The following is a 17,769-nucleotide window of genomic DNA, read 5'->3' on the forward strand; positions in this document are numbered from 1 at the left end:
GAGAGAGAGAGAGAGAGAGAGAGAGAGAGAGAGAGAGAGAGAGCCTATGAAAAGAAAACTCAATGGATTTTCTGCCCAGTGATTAGTCTAAAAACAGTAGACACATCACAGCTTTGCCATGCCTCCCAATCAGCAGAGTGGAATTCTACTTGGAATGAAGTATGGCCATTCTTACCTGAATTCTTCTTTGTGGTTGTTCTTAATGTATTCAGACAGGATGCAACTATGCTGTAAGCAGCTCTTGAGGATGTAAAACTGCTGGTACAACAGAACAGCTTGGCATGGGCTCAGAAGTGGCAAGGAGGTCAGGAGCTCGTTCATCACTTGCTTCACAATGCTGGCCACAAATGAGATCTAGAAACCAAAAACACACGTCTACATGAACACACAGCCCACAGTTCCAGGGGATCTCTCTGTGCTTCAGCTAGATCCCTGACTGTACCCCAGGGGTGACAGTGCTTACTGACCTATCACCAGTATTCTGGGCAGGATTTAACAAGGTCTGAGTAAGAATCCACATGAGCATGAAAACCTGGACTATGACCAACGTTCTATTCAGAGTCTAAAAACTCTGGGTCCCAGAACAAGGAGGAGGAATATAGTTGTCAAATACTTTGGGGGAGTCTGTGTGTGTGTGTATGTATGTATGTGTGTGTGTGTGTGTGTTGGCAAGGGGCGGTGGGGAAGTTAACCTGTGGTATGATTGCTAGCATGTCATTTTAAACTATTTGTCTTTGCTAAGTGCTAAGCTCAGTCGTTTGTAAGCTGCTAAAGGACTACAAGTACTGTTGCTATTGTTCAATTGTTTTAGTCATGTCCAACTCTTTGTGACCCCAAAGTTTTCTTAGCAAAAATACTGTGCCACTTCCTCTCCAGTTTATTTTACAGATAAGGAAACTGAGATAAACAGGATTAAGTGACTTGCCCAAAGTCACACAGCTAGTAAGCATCTGAGGCTGAATTGAACTCAGGTCTTCCTGACTCCAGACCCGATATATGCCACCTAAATGCCCAAGTACTTGCTAGTGGTTTATAAATATGGATGCCCTAGGACAAAGCTCCAGTCACCCACACAAGTTACTGCTCTCCTCCTATTTTTATCTTTGTAGCACACTGCTCTAAACAAGTTAACTAACTTGAACTGACTGACAACTGAATTCAATCAGTCAACAAGCAATAAGCACCTACTATGAGCTAAGTGCTTTGAATTTCAAGAAAGGTAAAAGATAATTCCTCTGGAAGAGCTCACAATTTAAAGAGGGAGACAATATGTGAATAACTGTAGGGACAAGTAAGATACAGGATAAACTAGAAATAATTGACAGAGGGAAGGCCCTGGAATTAAAAGATATCAGGAAAAACTTCCTATAGAAGATGGGATTTAGGGGTGGCTAGGTGGAGCAATGAATAGAGCACTAGACCAGAAGTCAGGAGGACTTGAGTTCAAATCCAGCCTCAGACACTTAACACTCACTAGCCATGTGACCTTAAGCAAGTCACTTAACCCCAATTGCCCTGCCCTCTCCCCTCCATTAAAAGCAAAAAAAAATTTAGAAGGTGGTATTTTAGCTGGCACTTGAAGGAAGCCAGGGAAACCAGGAAATAGATCCAGTGGAATACACACCCTCTTTTCAGTTGGCCAAATTCCCTAGGGAGGTCCATTTCTGCTCCAACCCTCTAGTTTGCGTTGGATCTGATGGTAGAAGTAGAGGGGAGATAAGGGAAAGATGGGAGTAAAGGGTTAATGAACCATACCATCCTTAGATCACAGTATGATAATAGAAAGAACATTGGATTTAGAGTCAGGTGTATAATACTTACTGGCTTTATGAAGCTGAACAAGACACTTCATTTTTCTGGGTATTTAATAATTCAATAATAGATGAGTTTTCTCATCTATTAAATGGGGATAGTAATATTTGTACTATCTACTCCACAGGGAGGAGAGGAGGGAGGGGAAAGATTTGTAAACTATGAAGACCTATAGAAATGTGAATTCTAAGGTCTGTTCTTGATTGACTAAGGGTTTGATTGCAATTTAGCAGTCCGTGATTGATCCCTTAAATGAAACTGGGTTAGCAAAACAGTAATCCAGCCTTCTCTAGGAGTTGGTGCCAAAATTATTTTGTTGCCAGGAGTCCCCAGTATCACTCATGTCCAAAGTGGGGCCAAATGTCCACAAGCTGCTACTGTCACTCTCCTACTATAGCACACATTTTAAAAAGAGTTCTTGTTATCCAGCACAGATAAAGTTAAGATGCTACCAATGCGCCAAATTAACTTCACGACACACTTGAGAGAAATCCGTGAAGCACATGGTGTTAAACAGATCGGGGTCACAAGCTCCCTCCCTCTAATTACCAAAAAGATTCACCCATCTCACAAATTCAAACTGTTGTTTACATGGGTCCACTGAGTAAGGGAGAGGATGGATCAGCACATAACGAGAAAGACAATTCAAACACATGCTTCACATTAATAATGTCTGAAGATCTGCATATAGGAGAATAGGCCATATTACACTCATTATATTTAAGTTGTATATGTTTTGTGTCAGTTATGTACTTTTATGCAATATGTGGGGGTAAGAGATGAAGGGATGATGAGTAAGAGAACTAGTTACTTCTTCTTAACTGGTCTTATCCCAGGGGTGGGGAACTTGTGGCTTCAAGTCCACATGTGGCCTCGAGGCCACACGTTCCCCACCCTATCCCATCTCTCTTCCCTGTGGAGTAGATAGTGTAAATATTACTATCCCCATTTGATATTTGAGAAAACTAATACTCAAATCATTTCCAACTCTTCCATTAAGGCATGGTTATATCTTTAAGTGATGCCCTTAGCTCAACCCTGGCAGGGTGGGAGAGGGTTATTTTCAAACCTATTCTGTCATAGGATGAATAGAGCCTGAGGGATCTAATGCAACTGTTTCAGACATACCATCTCCAGCTCACTGACATCCATCTATCCATCCATCTATCCATCCATCCATCCATCCATCCATCCATCCATCCATCCATCTATCCATCCCTACATGGATTTCTACAGGTTCATTTTCACTTATTTTTTCCTCTGCTTTTGGTAAATTATAAAATATAAATGTTTTCTGTCTTGCTACAAGTCTCTGTCCTGGGGATGGACCCAGGAATTAAATATCTCTCTTTATCTGAGTACTTTTTCTGAGTACACTGGCCTCCTTTATAGCTGTGCTTAGCTTTCTAAGCAATATTAACAACCAATAACACATTAAGCAATCACATTATTTTAGGGAAAAAAATGTTTTTTTTCAGAACAGTTATAAAACAAAAAACAAAATCTTAACAAGGATTGGTAAAGCAGACTCATCTCTCAAGAAAAAGAGAGCAAGAAAGGGACAAGAAGGCAGAAGACAGAAGAACAAAATGTATCAATCAATCAAACGATGTTTATTGTGTCAGGCCCTGGGCTAAGTGCTAAGGATACAAATGAAGACAAAAGACAGTTCCTGCCCTTGAGCAGCTTACAATCTAATGGAGGAGTTTACAGTCACCATGTTCTATCTTCATGACTCAATAGGTCCAATCTGTACCCCAATCTCTCTTAATTCCAGTGCTTTCCTTCTGCTAATTATTTCCTATTTATCCTGTACATAGTTCACTTTGTATATATGTGTTTGCTTGTTATCTCCCCTATTAGGTTGTAAGTTCCTGGAGGGCAGGGACTGTCTTTTGCTTCCTTTTGGAGCCCCAGTATTTAGCACAAGGCTCAGCTTAATAAATTGATTGCATCAGTCCTTTCAGGTCTGCACTCAGGCTCAGCTATAATATTCTGATAATGCAGTCAACAAGCGTTCTTTTCTTATTCTGGTAGAACCATTATAGCAGGGAGGCAGCAGGCACCTCGTGCACCATCTTTCTCCACTTTTGTCCTTATCTGTGGTGTTTACTCCCTTTAACAGCAGTCTGGAACCCCGATACCTTCTCCCTCCAAGTTCTTGCTCACTTTTCACTCCTCACAAGGTTTCAGCATTTCTCCTTCTAGGAGAATGACAGAGAGAGAGACAGAGACAGACCGATTGTTCTTTTAGACCAACCCTTTCAGTCTCTGGGTCACAGTATCGTGAGAATTTGTCCTGCTCTCAGCCACAAGTGGTCCACATCTGATATGTTTCCAGTCATAATCCATCCCTCTTCAGTCTCAGCTACTCGGTAAATTTGTTCATTTTTACATCATTATCTTCTCCTCTTGAATGCTTTGCACATTTGTGTACAAGTAAGCTTGCTTACAACTTGCCACGTCACAACCAACCCCAGATTATCTCATCATCTGCTCCTACTCATGGGCTACTGCATCAGAGCCAAAGAAAGTCCTGAAACTATGCTGAGTCCACTCCAGATTTATGTTACCTAATCTCAACTGGGTTTTCACTTCAGTTTGCCCATTCACTTAACTTCTATTTGCCTAGAGTTTTCTCAACTGTAAAATAGGAATAATAGCTCCTACCTCCATCAAGTGAGATAATATTTGTAAAGCACTTGGCCCATAACAGACATTTCTATAAATGCTTATTCCCTTCTTCTGCCTTTCCTTTTGCTTCACAATTGATTCATTATCCCAATCGCCACAGCAGCTGTTCCAATCTCTCTATTTTTGCCTCAGGCCTCCCTTGGTACTGCCAGTCTAGCCAACCCTCTCAGCTAAACAGCTTACCTCATACTTTACTGTGAAAACTGGGACCCTTCAAAGAAAGTTCCCTCTTCTTTCCTAATCCTCATGCTACAGGACACATAGGAAATCTCATTAACTATGCATATTTTCTTTTTTAAAAAATTGATTTATTTACTTTTAGTTTACAAGATTCAGTTCCACAATCCCTTGAGTTCCAAATTTTCTCCTCCTCCCTCTCCTTCCCCCTTCTCCCCATGGTGGCATGCAATCAAGTATAGGCTCTACAAATACCTTCACATTAAACATTAGTTAAGTTGTAAAGAAGTGTCATAACCAGTGGTGTGAACAATGAGAAAAAAGGAATGAAACAAAACAGAGACAGCAAGTAGTTGGCTTCAATCTGCATTCAGACTCTGTAGTTCTTTCTCTGGATGTATGTATCTCTTTCCATCATGAGCCTTTTGGAGTTGCCTTATAACCTTACATTGGTGAGAGGAGCCCTGTCTATCAAAGTTAGTCGTCACACATACGATACATCTGTAATTGTGTACAATGTTCTGCTCTCCTCACTCAGCATCAGTTTATGTAAGTCTCTCCAGGTTATTATGAAGTCTGTCTGCTTCTCATTTCTTATAGCACAATAGTATTCCATTACATTCATATACCATAACTTGTTTAGCCATTCCCCCATTGATGGGCATCCCCTTGATTTCCAATTCTTTGCCACCACAATAACAGCTACTATAAATATTTTTGTATATACGGATCCTTTTCTCACTTTTATGATCTCTTTGGGATACAGTTCTAGAAGTGGTATTGCTGGGTCAAAGGGTAAACTATGCACATTTTCAAGAAATGAAATGAATGAAATTTTCAACAACATTTTATTTTATTTTAATTTTTTTTTAAGCAATCGGGGTTAAGTAACTTGCTCAAGGTTACACGGCCAGTTATTTCTGGGTGTGGTGCTGAGTATCTGAGCCCAGATTTGATCCAGGTCATCCTGACACTGGAGCCGGTGCTCCTACTCGCTGAGCCACCTGGCCACCCCTCAACAACATTTTATTTAATTAGCATAAATGAGATTTCATAGGAAGACATAGGGCTCACATAGGAAATCTCATTAATTTAATGAATTTAATTAACCTCATTAATACATAAAATAGTCCCCAACAGCTAATGAAAGCTTTTATTCCACATGAAATTGTCTTGGCTAAAATTTATGCTAACTAAATAAAATGTTGAACATTTCATTTCATTTCCCAAAAATATGCATAGTTAATGAGATTTCCTATGTGTCCAGACTTTAGGAACACCTGGGAATATAACCCTTTAACATAACCCTCTACTATTTCCTCCTTTACTCCAGACTCTGACGTGGAGGTGACCCTTTTCCTAGCCAAGGCCACCCCTTTTACATGTATCATTGACTCCGTCTCTTTCCTATTTTTCTCCAGCACCTTGTCCCCACAATCACCCCACCTCTCTCTTTAATCTTCAATTTCTACCTATTGACTGGCTCCTTCTCTGCTGTCTACAAACCTAGGCCTTTCTCATGCTTGGGAAAAAAAACCCTCTGCTGGATCTTCCCATCCTATAAAGCTACCTGGGTTTATTGCTTTCATCTCCTCTTATCTCACTCTTCTAAACCCTTTGAAATATGCCTTCCAATCTCATCACTCAACTAAAACTTCCAACTGACAAAGCTAATAGTCTTTTACGAATTCTTATCCTTCTTGACTACTCTGAAGCACTTACCATTACTGACCAAAGTCTCTTCCTAGATACAGTCTTCTCTTTGGGTCTTCATGGCACTGCTCTCTCTCTCTCTCTCTCTCTCTCTCCTCCCTCCTCCCCTCCCTCCCCTCTCCCTCCCTCTCTTCTCTCTCTCATTTTCTCTCTCTCCCTCCTATCCCCTCTCCTTTCCTTCCTTCTTCTCTACCCTTTCTCTTTCCCTTTCTCTCTCTTTCCTTCTCCCTCTTTTCCCTTTCTCTTTCCCTCCCTCTCTCTGTTTCTCTTTTCTGTCTGTGTGTCTGTCCATCTGCCTGTCTGTCTCTATTTCTCTCTCTTTTTCTGATTTTCTCCTACCTGACCATTCCTTCTGAGTCCCTTTTGCTGACCATCATCAACATCACATCCACTAGCTATGAATGTGCACCAAGGCTGTTCTGGGCCCTCTTCCCTTTTATCTCTACACTCTTTCACTTGGTTATCATATCTGCTCTCATGAATTCACTAACCACTCATCTCTAATACAGGTGATTTCAGATTGACACAATCATTCTTCTCTTGAGCTCCATCCAGGTCACATCACCAATTACCTATCTGACATTTAGTTCCATTGGTTCCCTATCACCTCTAGAATCAAATATAAACTCTCCCTGGCATTCGGAGTTCTTCACAACTTGACTCCTTCCTATGTATTCACTCTCCCTTCCAAGAACTCAAAGGTCCATCCACCTTCTTTCTGTCCTCAAACATGACACTCCTCCCATTCCCATAGTGCCTTTGCATTGATTGTCCACCATATCTAGAATGTTCTCCTTCCTCCCTCTTGGCATCCATGTCTTCCTTCAGCTCCAGCAATGTCATCTGCAGAAGACCCTTCTTGATGCCCTCTCCACCTTCTAATGCCTTTCTATCCATGGTTTCCTTGTGGCTACTTTATCTGTCTACATGTTGTCTCCTGTGATAGACTGTAAGTTCCTTGAGGGCAGGGGTGGTTCATTTTAGACTTTGCATACACAGTGCTTAGCCTGTAAGAGATTCTTAATAAATACTTATCATTTAATTTAATAGAAATAAGGACAACTCTATGCCAAGTACTCATTTGTCTGTGGAAAAAAAAATAACTAAACATTATTCACAGGGCTTAAGATTTGCTTGGTTGGCCATATGACAGACAGTTAAACTTCCAACATGATGATAGTAAATGAATATATGAATGAATAATGGGACAAGAAAAGACATGAGAGGGCAAGGAGAAATAGGGAACTGTTAGAGTCTATTAGTTAAATTTATTTGTGCACTAAAAAACCTAATGAGACCTAATCTTGGTCTCTCTAAAGTCATCTATTTAAATTTCTGCTCCCTAGTCATGACTAAGTTTTTTCTTATTAATGAAGTTTTAAGGGTAGGGGTGGGGTTGGGGGGGAGAGTGTTCCCCTAGCTCCTAAACTGAATCAATCAAGGAGAGGTATGAACTATGTATGAACAAGGTCTAGAAATTTCTCTTCAATCAGTCAAGTAAAGACATTGCAACTCGATTAAACAGGAAGTATGTTGGAACTGGCTGAAGAAAATCATGCTCTTAAAAATAGAAAACCAGTTCAATACCCAGCATTCAAGTGTCTGGCCAGCACATCAGAGAGAGCAATTCAATCCAAGTCCTTGAGAGAGAATTGTTTGAGCAAGAGAAGGAGAGAAAGCCTCCGTCTCTTCCCTTCCTCCACCTTGACCGTAGCATGACCTTTTGGGAGCCTTCTCTAGTCATCCTTATCTATATGTTGCCCCTGGACCCAGATAGTTCCAGAAGAGAAAGTGAGGCTGGTGACTTTGTACAGCCCCACCGCCCTTAAATCCAATTCACTTACAAGTCATGGCATCATCTTATTGATGTCATGGTCCTCTTTGAGAACGAAGGACAAACAACAACAGAATGACCTCGTGAACTTTGGAGGGTCAAAAGATTGGGACTTTTCATTAGTATCTTAGATTCACCCCAGGAACAGCAGTAGTAGTAGTAGTAGTGTCTGCATCTGGAGCAAAGGGCAGACAAAACACCCCAAGGAAAGGCAGTTGCAGGACCCTATAAGTAACCCAATCGAGAGAACTATGCCATACCTAAGGAAAATATCTTAAGGATTCCAAGTAAAAGAACTTGTAAGAACTTTGAGTCACCCATTTGCCACATGTGCACAAAAATTTTTAAATTGTTTTCAAAGAACAAAAATCTACTTTCTCTCCCTCTCACCTCCCTCCATCATAAAAAAAAAAAAGGAAATGAAGAACAGCCACCACTACCTTGAACCAAATATGCATAGTTAAATAAAACAAATACTCACATTGGCTATGTCCCAAAAAATATGTTTCTCAATCTGTACCCTGAATCCATCATCTCTCTATCAAGAGAGGAGGGACTATGTGCTATAAACTTGAACCTACTTTCCCTGGGATTCTAGATGTACCATTGGGAAAGTGTGTCATAGACTATTAGGAGAGGGATGTTTGTACCAACTGTTCTTACTACACCACATTAGTCAATACCCTTTTGTTCATTAAGCCTGTCTGAATAACAATTATCAACTTATAATCATAGGGAGAAGACTAATAGCGGGGGCTCATAAACTTTAAAAATAGAAAACCACCCTTCAGCCCTTGGGTTCTTATGGATCCCTTAAGAGATAAGAAGCCAGCTGCCCTCTAGGGACCAAACCTACTATTACAGTGGGAATTGAAAAGTTGAGCTTCAGAGCTTAGGCTAAACAGTAAATGTATAAAATAGCATTTTAGAATTCAGGAGAAAGCCTTCAAACCAAATTTAAAATGCATTTAATTTTAATGGATGATCTAATTGTCCAGTTATATTTTGTTTTTATTTAATACATTATTACTGTAGCCTCTTTAGACAGGACATTGATATTTTCTTCATAAATCATGTGAGCAGCTGATTAGGTATGTAAGGTTAGGGATTTTTGTTGTTGATTAAACACCCTCATACTTACTGTGGGTGGGAAACTTTGTAGAAGGGACATTATCCAACTGATAGCAAACTTCTTAGATCCCAATCCTAGGTCTCCCTAGAAAATTCAAGGAAAAAAATGTAATATTTATGGAATTTAAGCAATAGTCAATCAACTATTACTCCTCAAATTAGTTAAGTATGATAATGTTTTGCTCAATTTTCATAATTAACATTTTTAACAATCCAAATACAGCAAGGATCATCCATTGTGGAGAATTCTTGGTGTAGAAAAAATTCCTTCACTAATCAGACAGAGCAACTGCTCTCCTTTAGAAGTTATTGGGGGGCAGCTAGGTGGCGCAGTGAGTAGAGCACTGGCCCTGGAGTCAGGAGGACCTGAGTTCAAATCCAGCCTCAGACACAACACAAAAACTAGCCTGTGACCTTGGAAAAGGTCACTTAACCCCAATTGCCCTCCAAAAAGCAAAAAAAAAAAAAAAAAAAGAGCAAAGAAGAAGTTATTTGGAGCTACCCAAGATAAGAAGGGGTCCAGTCATTTGCCCAAGGTCATTGTGTTCTCATGATTTTACTCTGTATCAAACCAGTCAAAATTTTCCAAGTTTCTCTGAATGTTTCGTAGTCATCATTTAGTACTGCAAAATAATATTCCATTTGATTGTTCCATCAAAAATTGTTTGGCTTTTCTCAATTAATGGTAACTCACTTTGTTTCCAACTCTTTGCTACAATAAAATATGCTGCTGTACATATTTTTGTATGTCCTTTCCCTCTGCCTTTGACCTTAGGGTCACATAACTAGTGCCATATATGAGACTTAACCATAGGTCTCCATTATTCCAAGTGAAGTATGATCTTTACTATGCTATATCACCTCCTTTAGAAAAAAAAAACTATTATTAAAATTCAGTTCTCAGTTTAATGACAGTTTAGGGTTTTTTTTTAAAGAGGTATTGTAGCATAGTAGAGAGCATACTGGACTTGGGACAATGTAAAGGAAAATGACCGAGAGATACCTTAACTCTGATCAGTTCAGTAACCAATCATGACTTCAGCAAACAGATGGTGAAGCAAGCCTCCCCACCATGTGGCAGAGAGGTGATGGACCAGAGGTGCAGAATAAGACACACATTTTCAGACATATTCAATATACTGATTTCTTTTGCTTGACTATGCTTGGTTAGTTACAAGGAAGGGTTTTTAATTTTTGATCGAGGGGAGAAGGGACTTAATAGGAAGTGACAGAGATAAAAAAAAGAAATTAAAAATATCAATAAAATATTAAAAATATAGAGAAGAGAACAAAAAAAGGTTCAGGAGGGAACACAAAGATGGTAATTTCATTACTACCTTGCTAAATTTAAAATATAATGCTAAAAAAACCAGATTTTACATATCAGAATGGTTCATAGGGTGTTTTTTGAGGATTGTTAAGTTAAAAAGAAAAGTAGAATGGGCAAGTGAGATCAAAATTGATCGCTAGTGTCTTCTTATCTCTTATAAATGCTACATGACTTTGTTAAAAACACAGCTTCTCAACCATAAGTGATTTAGAAAACCAAGTAAACCTTACCTGTAGAGAAACCAGCAGTATTTCATATAAGAGGGCAGTTGCTGTATTTGTGTATTCCTGCATAAGCCTCTGAAACTGGAACAAGGAAAAATAATCAATACAATGCCATGAACCAACAATTTTAAGTGAAGGCAGGATGCAAAAGTCAGAAAGTGAAAATAATCCTTTGGCTTGTGCTCTGGCTTTCTTTCACTCTCCATGTCTGCATGTGCATGTGTGTACACATGTGCACATGTGTGCATGATGTGTACATGCATTTGTATGTGTACACATGTGTGCGTATGTCTAGGACTGCTTTGATGGTGTATCTGTGTGTACATATGTGCACATGTGTGTTTGCATGTGGGTTTATATTGTATCCATACATGTGTGTATTTGCATATATGTGCATATGCATGTGTATACACATTGCAACTTCAGATAATTTTTCTTTCCTAATGAGTTCTGCTGTCCATAAGAGAATGTTTCCAGTGGAGAGCATCTATGGTTATCTAGTCCAACTCCCTTTTTCAGATGAGGAAACCTAAGCCTAGGGAGGAGGATAAGTGCTTGGGTCCTATAGGTAATAGGTGTGAGAGGCAGGGATTGTTGTTGTTAATGATAATGATGATGATTTTTTTTACCTATACAGGTGATTTTATGGGTGTAGGAAACTCTCAGGAAACAAATTCCCTTTAGCAATGGAGATCAGCATGTGGTTGTGTCATTTACAGGCATAAAACTGACTGAGCTATAAAGTTAAGGGACTTCCCTAGGGATAACAGAGGCAATAGATGTCAGAGGCAGAACTCCAACCTGGACCCTCCTCTACTCTTAGTCCTGCTCTCCGTCCACTACTCCAGGCTGTTTTTTCAAGGTGCTTTTTTTTTTTAAATGAGCATCAAGTTGTACTGTACATTGGATTTTGCTAATTCAAATGACATGTACTTAGATCACCATTGAGTGATTTGGGATAAGATCTTTAGTAGAGGAAAAAAAAAACTCTTGAGGCAGCTAGATGGTGCAGTGAATAGAGCACCAGCCCTGGATTCAGGAGGATCTGAGTTCAAATTTGACCTCAGATACTTAACACAAAAACTAGCTGTGTGACCTTGGGCAAGTCACTTAACCCCAGTTGCCCTACCTTCCCCCTCCAAAAAGCAAAAAACAAAACAAAAACCCAACTCTCAATTGATAAGAAACTTGTTTGATCAAAACCACCAGATAGATATCTGATCTAAAAATCAAGTTGTCTTTATTAGGGCCCATTTGCTCTGCTGATTAAAGATAAATTGCTTCACTCAAAGAGAGGAAGGTATTTATCCTAAACACAAACTAAACCTTCTCAGCTGTTTAGATCATTATCTTAATCTTAACAATGGAGGAAGTCTAGTCTTGACCTCATTTACTCCTCAAGGACTTGAAACCACAAAGTCAATATTGGTTCTATCTCATCACCCTAGTGCCTTATACCAAAAACCTTTGTTAAGGTCATATTTTAGAATCACTAATGTATGCTTGTTTTTAAAAGTCTGATCATGGAATAACTCCAGTGAACTGATATGATTATTTTTTTTTTCCCCTTTGGTTGTTTAAAATCTGGGTTTCCAGGCAAGGCTGAAGAATTTTGCTTGAAACTGTTAGAAAACTGACCTGGCCCCGCATGACTCCATGAAGGGCAGATTTGGTCCCAGAGACCATCTGGATCCAACTGTGTTCTCTCTCAAAGGAGACTTCTAAAAATAGTTTGTTTTTAATGATCAAATACTCGAAGTCATTTGTAAACCACATAAAATGTATAGTATATATTAATGACATAGTAATCTTACAAGTCCTGCATTCAGTGACCAAGAATTTTTGAACTTAATATTATTATCTCTTTTCCAGAATCCCTAGCCCTGTGAAAAGAGGGCACCTATATAACATGTCTCATCTACTCCAAAAATGTTTTGTCTCACCTCGGCATCAAAGGACATCTCTACTAAAGATGAATCTGCCACAAACTGGATACCAAGCACAGGACAAGATTTGGGAATTTCAGGTTCACTAATTAAAATTATCAAAAGAGTAATTAATGTTCCCCTGTAAAATACATAAAAGGGAAATAATGAGTAAAAATTTGTAGACTGAGGTAGAGTTCAGAGATGAAGACTATAAGTAATGATAACTAGTATTCATATAGTAATTTGAGGTTTACAAATTTATTTTATTTTGGCCTTACAACAACCCTGAGAGGTAGGTGCTGTCATCAATCCCATTTTGCAGATGAAACTGAGGCAGATAGCCATGAAGTGTCTTGCCCAGGATCACAGAGTTAGTAAGTTTCCAAGAACCCATTTGAATTCAGGTGTCCCTGACTCCTGGTCCAGTGTTCTGTGCACTATGGTGCCACCTAGTGTATATCTAACCATACTCAAGACTTCTAAGTTTCTTCTAGGTCTTCCTTTCCCAGATGCATGGATATATAGATATGGAATATTGGCCAAAGAAGTATTATTTAGCACACAAAAAAGTAAAGTAGAATTCTATAATTTAAGGGCTAGAAATAAGCCCTGGATTTGGAGTCAGAAAATCTGGATTTGTATGTTTACTTGGTGTTTGACATTGGACAAATTGTGCGACATCTCTTGATCTCCCTATCCTCATCTGTAAAATGGGATATGGGGAAGTTATCTACCACCTCAATGTGACCCTATTATTAGTAGGACTGACTCTTGTTGAACCTATGGAGTGATATGCTAAATAATGAGGCAAGTAGGTAGTACAGTATATAGGGAACCTGATCTAAACTCAGGAAGACTTGAGTTCAAACCAGATATTTATTAGCTGTGTGAATGACCCTGGGCAAGTCACTTAACCTCAATTTACCCATTTGTAAAATGGGGATAATAACTGCATGGTTGTTGTGAGGATAAAATGAGACAATATCTGTAAAGCACTTTTTAAGCCTTAAAAATAGTCTTATACATGTTATTATTATTATTATTATGAGAACTTGAGTGATTTGCATTATAGGTATTAGTAAAAATTTGCTCACAGGATGCCATGTGTTCCAGGAAATGGAAATAGAAAAATAGAAAACACTCTTGCTGAAACCAATTTGTTCAACCACCTCCTAGATCAAATATGGAAACTGAGGCACTGGGGAAATTGTGATGTCCCCAGTGCAGAAGCATAGCTAGGGTTAGTAATTGGGGCTTTACCCCAGAGTGCCAATATGGGGGGTGTAGTAAACACTCATTCCTGCCCCCTCAACTCAGGGTCTATCTTCACTCAGTGAAGCACTGGTGGGATTGTTCTCCACCTAGAGGAGACAGCTCCTATCATGCAATCTGGCCTGTGACTAACAGCAAGATGAATAAAGATAGAAGCACCTGTGCCCTTCTCATTGGCTTCATCAGCAGGCAGACTCAAGGTATCCTGGGGTCTTTGCTCTCTCACTCCCTTCCCAACAGAATTAGTTCCACTCTGACCCAATGTTACATTGTTCATTAATGACTAAGAGGTATGGCTAAGATTAGCACCGAGGGAGTTCTAGATATCACATATCAGAAATGGATCAACACTACAAATCAGAGCTTGATTTATTGTTTTGTTGATTGTTTAGACTTGTGATAGGAAAAAATGTTAATAATGTATATAAAACTAAAAACTGTGTCAAGCAAACATTTTGACTGGTGTCAAGCAAACCAGAGAGGGTAGTTAAATAGATATCAGCACACATCCTGACTAGACCTCAACTTTCCTAATTCCCAGTTCAGTGTTTTATCTAGAACCATTTTCTCACAGGACAGTGCTAGAAAATTATACCCTTTAGTTAAAACAAAGAATGAGCCAAACATATGTCCATCTTCATATATAAGGGACAATAAACATAGATGCCCAGTGCATGAAAGTAGATCATTAGAAAAACTATGTGTTTAGATATGTTAATGTCCTAAAAGAAATAGTTAAAAATCATCAACTATAGTCCAGGGGTGGGGAACCTGCAGCCTCGAGGTCACATGTGGCCCTCTAGGTCCTCAAGTGTAGCCCTTTGACTGAATTCAAATTTCACAGAACAAATCCCCTTAATAAAAGGATAGTAATTTACTATATATATTTCTTTCATATTGGAATAAAACATACTTTTAGTTCTAGAAATAATCCTTGCTTAGTAATAACTTCAACATGTTTCCATTCTAATTTTTTAAATACTTTTTTTGTTAATGGCAATTATACACTGATGAATTACACATTGATGAATATAAATTTTAAATGGAGATACAATCTCTACTTCTTTCCTTCCTTCCTTCCTTCAATCCTTACATCTTGATAAATTGCAAATTTGGATTAAGGCATGGAAGTTGGTTAAGTTTCCATGGCACCATCAGATTACACCTGTGGTAATCCTGAGAGATATATGTAAAAAGGCTCAAAGAACATAGCTAAAATAAAATATTCAAATGCAACTAGTAAAATTTGTAAATGAATGATAGTTTTATTTGCAATTATTCAAATAGAACTTAATCTTTTAAAAAAAAAAGCTCTCTCTCTCTCCAAAGGGGGGGAAATTCCATACTTAGACCGACAGATGGATGAATGAAATTTCAATTTAAATTAACAATTTTCCTAGAGTTTTAGAGCCTGAAAATAGGGATTACTGTAGAGTTCCTACCTTATATATAATGGTTTGATACTCTTATAGCTAATTGAGAATATTCTTATTTTTCAAAGTGTAAAAATAAAAATACAGTAGAATGTTTTTATAAACATTCTCAGGCAATCAACATCCATTTGGTATAATCTGTGTTATATTAGACATTTACTGCTTATAGCTAACGAGTGACAGTATAGCACAGTGTTAGAGGATCTTAAAGTTAGAAATACTTGGGTTCGAGGGCTATTTCTCACACATATTACCTGGGCAGACTTGGGCAAGTCCCTGAAGCTCTGAGTCCGAAGCAGCTCTCTGAGACCATAAATTACAAAGGAGTTGCCGGTATACACCTGAGTTGCTATAGTCCATCTTTGGAGGGAGTTTCTCTATGCAGGAGTTCCCTGAATTATTGCAATGACAAGTGCAGATCCCTCCCCCCTCCAAAAAAGTTGGTGTTATAATGATGATTTGACCCTCAGCACATCCAAATCCAAAACAGAATCAAGAAAGTAATATGCATAGCTACAGTAAATGAAAAAAAAAAAAACAGAAAAACTAAGTCTAAAACTGTATGATTACAATCAATCTATAAACATTTCTTAAGTACCTTCTATGTGCCAAGCACTGTGCAAAGAACAGGGGAAACAAGAAGGCAAAAGACAGTCCCTGCCCTCAAGGAGCTTACAATCTACTGGGGTAGATGACATGTAAACAAATATATACAAAATAACCTATATATGGGAAAATTAGGTTTGGGAAAGGCTTCCTATAAAAGATGGGATTTTAGTTGGGACTTAAAAAAAAGTAGTAATGACCAATCTTGGTACCAGGGATAAGATTAAGAAAACACACCTCATTTCCTTCCTTGGGGAGGAGGGAAAGTGGACAGGTATCTGGCACATGCCAGAAAAGAAATGAGAAATGCACCTCTTTCCTTTTGCTGGAGAGGTGAGGGACCACCTTGGTGGAAAAGGTTATACTGTACACTCTATCCATCTGCCAGATTCCCTCAGTGTGTTGGCTGGTCTGGCTTAATTATTTTTCTTTGTTACAAAGAAATGCTTGCTAGGTGGGGGTGAGGGGGATGGTATACCCAGAAATGACTATGCTGTAAAAACAAAAGGAATCAATGAAATTCCAGTTAGCAGCAAGAAAGAAAAATCATAGCCTTAGGGCAGTCATGACAATATTTTGACTTCAAAATTGCCCAAGAATAAAAAAACTTGGTAAGGTGACTAGACAAATAATGTTCAAAGCATGCAGACACACTTTCTGCCCTCCAATTCATACGCCAGATGCACCTGTCAGAAAAATTCTCACAGAGACCCCTGGCTTTGAGTGTAACATAGCTCATTCCATTTCTGTCATATTAACCAGATCAGTGCTTCTCAAAATGTTTTTAGTCTACTAAAAAATGAAACTGACTTAAGAAAGTATTTTTAAAAAATAATTCAGAGGCACATAGGATGCATCAGTTAGTTGCTGACAGTATGACTGATGAAAATGAGCTATCTGAAACCCCTTCCATGTGCTGTCACCAAAGACAAGAAACATCCAGAATGAAAGCTGGGTTTTCATGAGTACTTTGAAGACAATGACGGATGGTTTAAGTGATACTGTTAGTCGAGAAACATAACCTTAGGATCCAGCAGAGGACATGTGAAAAGAACAGGAGGGATGGACTGCATGTGAATAGAGAAAGAGATTCTTGGTGCAGTTTAAAACTTGTTTTAAACACATATGTATTATACAGCAGTATTTTTGAGGGTAGCAAAAAACTTTTGACCATCAATTAAGGAATGGCTGACCAAATTGAGGTATACACAAATAGAATGTAATATTATTGCCCATAAGAAACAACAAATATGAAGAGTTCAAGAGGCATGGCAAGATTTGTATGAACTGATGCAGTTAAGTAAGTAAAACTAAAAGAACATTACATAAAGAACAAAATTAATTGCAATGACCAATCTCTGTCTAGAAAACTGATGATAAGAACTACCTCTCTTCTCTCACTAGAGAGATGGGTGTATGAGGAATGTGGAATGTGGTATTAACTTTTTTCTTTGTTGGAAGGCAGGGCTCAATATGTGGGCAAGGGGTGGGTGGTTTGTCACCTTTTTAATGAAACCTGTTCAAGTGAGAGAAATGGTTAAATAACCAATTACTGGGGAGATCCAGGGTTTTTTCCCCATCTCCTCATTCTGTACTGGGTCAAGTCAGCATCTGA

The 17,769-nt window shown here is 38.7% G+C and overlaps 1 protein-coding gene across 5 annotated transcripts in view; it reads right to left on the reverse strand.

Annotated features, from left to right (window-relative positions):
- CUNH12orf56 (chromosome unknown C12orf56 homolog) overlaps positions 1-17,769 on the reverse strand; it is a 117,669-nt gene that overhangs the window by 11,262 nt on the left and 88,638 nt on the right. The window contains exons 9-12 of one of the 5 annotated variants that reach the window (XM_069080760.1): positions 12,859-12,946; positions 10,922-10,996; positions 9,372-9,446; positions 176-354 (exon numbers count right to left, since the gene is read on the reverse strand). In XM_069080760.1, coding sequence (XP_068936861.1) covers positions 176-354; positions 9,372-9,446; positions 10,922-10,996; positions 12,859-12,946 — 417 coding nt within the window. Of the gene's footprint in view, positions 1-175; positions 355-3,441; positions 4,017-9,371; positions 9,447-10,921; positions 10,997-12,858; positions 12,983-17,769 lie in introns of those variants that run through there. The other 4 variants (XM_069080751.1, XM_069080768.1, XM_069080781.1 and 1 more) reach the window with 4 other exon arrangements.

This window comes from Petaurus breviceps, unplaced genomic scaffold (genome assembly GCF_028583685.1).
Source record: "Petaurus breviceps papuanus isolate PSGF00001 unplaced genomic scaffold, PetGlider_PUasm1.0 154, whole genome shotgun sequence".
In the NCBI taxonomy this organism is placed as follows: Eukaryota; Metazoa; Chordata; class Mammalia; order Diprotodontia; family Petauridae; genus Petaurus; species Petaurus breviceps.